At 37.0% G+C, this 7,253-nt stretch overlaps 1 protein-coding gene across 1 annotated transcript; it reads left to right on the top strand.

Moving 5' to 3' along the window:
* Positions 1-1,669: 1,669 nt before the first annotated feature.
* LOC127809754 (actin-7) lies at positions 1,670-4,714 on the top strand. The gene is made up of 5 exons (XM_052348786.1): positions 1,670-1,835; positions 2,876-2,944; positions 3,045-3,438; positions 3,528-4,141; positions 4,227-4,714. Exons 2-5 carry the CDS (start codon positions 2,885-2,887, stop codon positions 4,290-4,292), a joined length of 1,134 nt encoding a protein of 377 aa, XP_052204746.1. The 5' UTR covers positions 1,670-1,835; positions 2,876-2,884; the 3' UTR covers positions 4,293-4,714.
* The last annotated feature ends 2,539 nt before the right edge of the window (positions 4,715-7,253 follow it).

Below are 7,253 nucleotides of genomic sequence, written 5' to 3' on the forward strand. Positions count from 1 at the left end.
CATTACCATTACCATTGCCATCACCCTCGTCCGCCACTGCCCTCCAAGCCTAGATCTACCACAGTCATCGCCCGCCACTGCCTTCCATGCCAAGATCCACCAACGCCACTGCCATCGCTCTCGCCTGCCACTACTCTCCACGCCTAGATCAACCATCGCCACCTCTTGTCACGCCCAAATCCAGCTACTCGCCATCGCCTTCTGCATTTCTTCCTTTCGGGCCTCCACGCCCAATGTAATATAGTTTTTGTTATTTTATGATTTATAATTTTTTAAATATTTATATTGTGGATAATTTAAATTTCAAAATTAATATCAGATTTTAATTTATAGGTAAAAATAAATTTATTATGAAATTAATAGTTGAGTGAAATTAAAAATAATTTAGAACGTATTTTGTAATTTTAATATATTATATATGATTAAATTATATAACTTGTATTATATTTGAAATTCTTTAAATTAAATTTATAATTTATTAATAAATATTTATAATTTATTTTGAATCAAATTTCTTAAATAAATTATCATAAAATAATATTTTACAAAATTTCAAAGTAAACATGTTTCTAATTTTCTATTTTGGAAAATAATTTTTCAAAATAATAAAAAAATACATTTTTAAAAATTTTAAAATAGATACTCAAAATATAAAATTCAAAATAAATTTAAAATTCAAAATTCAAATCTAAAAACTGAAATATAAAGAGAAGACCACCTAATAATTTCCGCTATTTTGAGTAATTCTCCCATTACATAGATATCCGCCATTCTTGCCATTTCACCACGTCTTCTATTCAATTTAGCCTGATCTCTCATCATCATTATATTTAAAATTTAAAAAATATAATATATTTACATTATAATTTAAAATATAGAATAACATATAATATATTTTTAAATATATTATATATATTATGTATAATAATATTTAATATAAATTATCACTCAAATGTAATAATTTATTAATTAAATATATTATTTTATTTTAATAATAAAATTATATTAAAAAGAATTAATTTTATCATTTAATAATTAAATTTATTAAATAAAATATCATAAAATATTTTTTCTCAAAATTTTAAAATAAATGTGTTTTTTAATGTTTTATTTTAAGAAATAATTTTTTAATATAATAAAAAGAACACGTTTTTAATTTTTAAAAAATAAATTATTAAAATAAAAAAATAAAAATAAATTTAAAAATCAAAACTAAAAATTAAAAATATAAAAAAAAACGCTACCTTAATAGTTTCCTCTGTTTTGAGTAATTCCCTCGTTACATAGATATCCGCCTATTCTTGACATTTCACCCCGTCTTGTATTCAATTTAGCCTAATTTCTCATCATCATTATCATTGTCAGTGTCCTATCATCGAAGCTGGAGCTTTCCTCACTCGACTCGGCTTAGCCGGCGCACCGTGGAGACACAAAGGACATTCTCCCAACCGAACCGAGCGCAAAATGTCGCGCTACACAGCCGCCCAATAAGCCCAGCAATACCCAAGATGCTCGTTAACGGTCCAGATTAAATCAAAAGCCTCGTCGTAAGATCGGATGGCTGAACATGCTGAAAGCCTGTCAAAGCCAGGTCACCATATCTTTTCTCGTGGTCCGAATGATTCCACTTCCCACTCTGTGTGTCAACATAAATTTAGCCTCATTTCATTTGCATTTCAAATCCCCAACCCTCCCTTCTATATATATCTCCGTCTGCACTTCTCTCCTGCCGTTTCGTTTCGCCTTTTGGACTTCAGAGCGGAGGTAGAGCCAGTCGTCGTATTTTTGAGGTCGGCCTGCTCTGCCTTCGATCTTCGTTGTCTGATCACTACAAGGTAAGCTACGAAGATCTGGAACTCTTTATCTGTATCCTGTTTACGCTTCTGTTTTTCACCATCTCGTTGGATCCGATTTTGCAATTCTCTTGCTGTGTTCCAATTCCGGATCTGAATCTGCTGTTTTCTTGTCAGAGATCTGAAAAGAAGGTGAAAATGTCATGATTTTTTGAGTTGGACTAATCTCTTCTATTCGTAAAAAAGATCGATCTTCTTTGGCTTCTAGTGGTTTAATCAGTTCGCCTGTAAAGTTAGTTTAGATTTGGCTTCGCAAGTCTCAGATCTAGTGTTTTGGCGCTTTTTTATGCTGTTTGTGGTCTAGTGGAGCTCTAATCTTGCATTTGGATCATGTTTGAGCTCATATATTATCTATTTAGGAGTGATTGGTGGATTCAATTTATCTGATCCGTGATTATTTATTTCCTCTGGATCTTCAGTTCGAAATTGATGGACTGATCCGTCTTCCACTGACTATTATTTCGCGTAGGGGTATATAGGGATTTGTTTTTTGTACTTCTGATTACTCTTGATGAGATCATGAGTTGTGAATGGAAATTCTAGATATATATACGTTTTGCCCGAGAGTTGTCTATTTACAGAAAATTGGATGGATGGTTGTGTTTGAACTTTGTTCACTTGATTAATTGTAAAACTTGTTCAACTTGATTAGTTGAAAAAGTTTCAGTGACATGTTCTTCAAGTAGTTATAAAAGAATTTTCTATTTGCTACTTTTTCTACTTGATTAATTGTAAAACAACTCGCCTTCTTTAATGTGGATTTCAGTGACAACGGTTCGGACAACTTTCATGATGTTAATGAATAAATGATTTGTTAGATTCCAGAATATTCATTTTACTCTCTATTATGCATCTCAATTGCAAATGAATTGTCTTTATGGTTGCCATATTCTGGATGAGTTTGAGGTCACCTGCAAGTCCTTCCGCATTATGTGGAACTCTGAAATCTATATGATTCTAGATATTTACAGTTTATATTCTCATAAGGATCCATTTTTTTTTTGGTTACAACTATTTTGCAGTCATAAAAGATGGCCGATGCTGAGGATATTCAGCCCCTTGTTTGTGACAATGGAACTGGAATGGTGAAGGTACATTTTTTTGTTCTAATTAAAGGATGCCAATTGCAATTTTTTCTTCCACAAATGTTATGGACCTATCTAGATGTTTTATGGATTGTTTAACTTGCAGGCTGGGTTTGCTGGTGATGATGCTCCAAGGGCAGTTTTCCCAAGTATCGTTGGTCGACCTAGGCACACAGGTGTTATGGTTGGGATGGGGCAGAAGGATGCTTATGTTGGTGATGAAGCCCAATCAAAGAGAGGTATTCTCACTTTGAAGTATCCCATTGAACATGGTATTGTCAGCAACTGGGATGACATGGAGAAAATCTGGCATCATACATTCTACAATGAGCTTCGTGTTGCTCCAGAAGAGCACCCAGTGCTTCTCACAGAAGCACCGCTCAACCCCAAAGCCAATAGGGAGAAGATGACACAAATTATGTTCGAGACCTTCAATGTTCCTGCAATGTATGTTGCTATCCAGGCTGTTCTGTCTCTATATGCTAGTGGTCGCACAACTGGTATGTAACAATTGCTTCCAAGTTTGTGTTAATGTCCTTGAAGATTGGGAATTTATCATTTCCTCTGACTGTTACTTTTGATTGATCAGGTATTGTGCTGGATTCTGGTGATGGTGTCAGTCACACTGTACCTATCTATGAGGGTTATGCCCTTCCTCATGCTATTCTCCGTCTTGACCTTGCTGGTCGCGATCTCACAGATGCCCTTATGAAGATCCTCACTGAAAGGGGTTACATGTTTACTACCACAGCTGAACGGGAAATTGTCCGTGACATCAAGGAAAAACTTGCATATGTTGCTCTTGATTACGAGCAAGAACTAGAGACTGCAAAGAGCAGCTCATCAGTTGAGAAGAACTATGAGCTCCCTGACGGTCAGGTTATCACCATTGGGGCCGAGCGGTTCCGCTGCCCAGAGGTCCTCTTCCAGCCATCATTGATTGGAATGGAAGCTCCTGGAATCCACGAGACTACCTACAACTCCATCATGAAGTGTGATGTTGATATCAGGAAGGACCTGTACGGGAACATTGTGCTCAGTGGTGGTTCAACCATGTTCCCTGGTATTGCAGACCGTATGAGCAAGGAAATTACTGCTCTTGCTCCTAGCAGCATGAAGATCAAGGTTGTGGCACCACCAGAGAGGAAGTACAGTGTCTGGATTGGAGGATCTATCCTTGCATCCCTCAGCACCTTCCAACAAGTGAGTCTTCTTCTGTCTGTATTTATTTGCCTCAAACTGAATTCCATGTTGGTTTTATTGACATTGTTTTCTCACGTTAAATCAGATGTGGATTTCAAAGGGCGAATATGATGAGTCAGGTCCCTCTATTGTTCACAGGAAGTGCTTCTAAGTTCTATCTTTTGCTTGAATGGTGAGTTTTTCTTTGCTATTTTAGTTGGCTTTTCGTGTTATTTGTCATGAAGTCAGTCTGCTTAACGTGGAAGCTACCGAGCTGGAGCATATGAAAATCAGGATTTGTCATCTCCAGTTCATTGGATTTGGCTCTAATTCTCAGACGCTGAAATGTAATGGGCCCTGGGACTTCCATGATATGTCATTCACCCGTCTCTTCTAGTAGGATGTTTGTAGGTGGAGAGTGATTGTGTTGGTTTTTCCGTTCTCATCTCTCTTCTAATCTTCACATTTTGAGTTTCCTTTTTTGTTGGGAACAATTATGTTAATATTTATTGTATGAGAGATTTTATGTTAGTGCCAGCCTGCGGTCATATACTCTTATTGGAAATTATATTTTGATACTGGTTTGAAATCTTATCTTTGGGTTCTGTTTTCAGCAAGTGTTTTTATCTCGTTTGTCTGAATCTGCTTCGGGTTTGCTCAGGCACCGAGCAAACTTTTTATTGCACGTGAATACCTTACTAAATCCCGAATGTGTTAAATTTGCCCCTTTGGCATTTATTGAAGTGTCCTTAATGCGTGTGTGGGTGGATGGGTCTCCTTATTTTTATCCGAATTTGCTTAATGATCTGTAACAGGCGAAAGAAACATCCCCCAATTTCTTTCATAGACTCCTCCCATGAAGCCTAAAAACCTGTGTTCTTGTGATATTGCTCCCAAATAAGGTTTATTTCGCTAAGGGATATTTTGGGTAATTGATTGACTTGCCTTTGTTTTTGTGGTCCTATTTATTTGTGCGACTGATTCGTTTGAGCATCAAGCACGCTCTGGGTCAATTTTTCGAACATACTCTTCTTGAAACACGGCATTAAGGTAGTGGTGGAAGTATTATCCAAGTAGAAACAGTCGCTGGGCCTCGTTGGCCAAAGTGACAAAAGTCTCTGGTCCTTCGGGAAAACTACTATTAACGATTCGTGTGCCCTGGGGTGTCTGCTAGCATTGCTAAATCAATAATTTACTCTCTCAATCTTTCTAATGATTCAGTCGAACAAATATGAGATTGTGAGATTTGAGGTATCTTCTCTCTCTTTAATGTGGTTTCTCGTGTATCAAAAGTTAAAAAGCAAACAAACAAACAAAATCCTTACGGTTTTTGATGTGGAAAGCAGTTTCAGTGGTATGAAGGATAACTTTTCTCCCCTCACTTTTCGCCCAATGCACGATAGTTGTGTCAATTGTGCGGAGGGTGATGTGACAAACATAATTGTTGGTGCACAGATGTCCCGTCTAAGAAATTAGTGACTGACTTAGTGGGGGAGTGACGTTTCAGGTCGATCGATCTAAAGAGGGCTTTTCGACGCCCAAAAGTTAGCCTGTTGTTGGGCAAAACAGATATTTATCTTACAGTAAGAGAGTTGAATGGCATATGCATCATCATATACCTCCTGATGGGTTTTATCATATCCCGCTCGGCAGTTTATTGGTCGTTGGATGTATTATTCTCTAGCAGTTTTTGATTTACTTGGGAGGGAGGTTTGCTGATAATCTGGACGAATGGATTGGGTAGAGGAGGAGGAGGAGGTTCCATCTTTCTTTTTATCATTTTTACTTTGCTTTGAAGGACTCTCGTTACCTACCTCTTGCTCGTCTTCCAGAGCTTGCCTTAAAAATAAGTTAAAGATGTGATTATTATTTAGCTTTGATTTGTCTGTTACAGGGTGGATTGCGTCACCCCTTCTAGTGTTTGTGATTGTGAAGGTAGCTAGTGGGTGGTGTTGTAACACACACCATCCCCAGTCTAGGGCATTATTAACTCCTTTATTTGGAAAGAATACTTGATTACAAACCATAAAATAGGAATGATTGGATTATATATAAGTTAGTGATTGATTCTTCTTCTAACCATCAGGTCAAGGAAATATTTAGTACAAATGTGAGAATTCTTACTCTCTCAGAATGCACTATTTAGACGAAGGTAAGTATAAAAAATATACACAATTTCATCCTATGCTTGAGCAATATAATAATTTATACTCATTAACCAAGCAAAACCCATTCACATAATTTGGCAAATATATTTACACAAAACAATATTGCTAGGCCTATGAGACACCACCCTTTATATAAACACCATTTTCAAGGGAAAACTTTAAAACTTACATTCGCAATTATTTAGCCTCTGGGGGGTAGAATATAACAAATCTTAAAATATTTTGTCTTGACTTGACTTTTGTGGAGCAAATAAACACTTTTATCACCTTGTTCGCCCAAAAGAAAGGAGAATGCTTAAGACTTAAGCTGCTTGGTGGGTTGGTGAACCATCTTTCTTATTGCTTCACCCTGCAGAGTCGGAGTGGGCGTTGATTTCCTACCTTTCACCAAACCTGGCATTCGTGACTATGCCGTAAAGTGGTCAATCAAGCTTACAATTCCTCAAACCAAGACAAAAGCATATATACCAACAAACTGAATCGAGTCGGCATCTGGTATGCCTATGGACTGTAGCAAACTAAGTTCTGATGCAAATAGCACCAATGATGCATGTCAATATAAATTCGGAACGTGCTACATGAATATGTACAAATTCGATAACTTAATTGGACTTTATCCGATGATGAAATATGATTCGGACTTCATCATTGTATGAAATTGGATTCGGATTTATCCAATGATGAAGTCCGGACTTCTTTACCCGGACGTCATCCTATTCAGACTTCATTGCCCAAACTTCATCTTGAATGAACTCCAATTGGGCTTAATTGGGGAATTCGAGCTTAATTCATAAAGCCTAATTGGGTTTAATCAATGAATTAAACTTGATCGGGCTTAATTCATAAAGCATAACCAGGCTTCATCCAAATGCGACAACGACGAGGTGACGAGATTGTGCAGCGGCGGTCAGCGCGAGGCACTACGATGAGGCGACGATAGGATGCAGCAGTGATCGCGTGAGGTG

This window comes from Diospyros lotus, chromosome 9, assembly GCF_014633365.1.
Source record: "Diospyros lotus cultivar Yz01 chromosome 9, ASM1463336v1, whole genome shotgun sequence".
Classification (NCBI taxonomy): Eukaryota; Viridiplantae; Streptophyta; class Magnoliopsida; order Ericales; family Ebenaceae; genus Diospyros; species Diospyros lotus.

Excerpts from the sequence above, each read along its gene's own strand:
- LOC127809754 (XM_052348786.1), top strand. The coding sequence starts at position 2,885 with ATGGCCGATGCTGAGGATATTCAGCCCCTTGTTTGTGACAATGGAACT. Across the intron at positions 2,945-3,044 it reads ATGGAACTGGAATGGTGAAG|GCTGGGTTTGCTGGTGATGA; the intron begins GTACATTTTTTT and ends TTTAACTTGCAG. Across the intron at positions 3,439-3,527 it reads TGCTAGTGGTCGCACAACTG|GTATTGTGCTGGATTCTGGT; the intron begins GTATGTAACAAT and ends TTGATTGATCAG.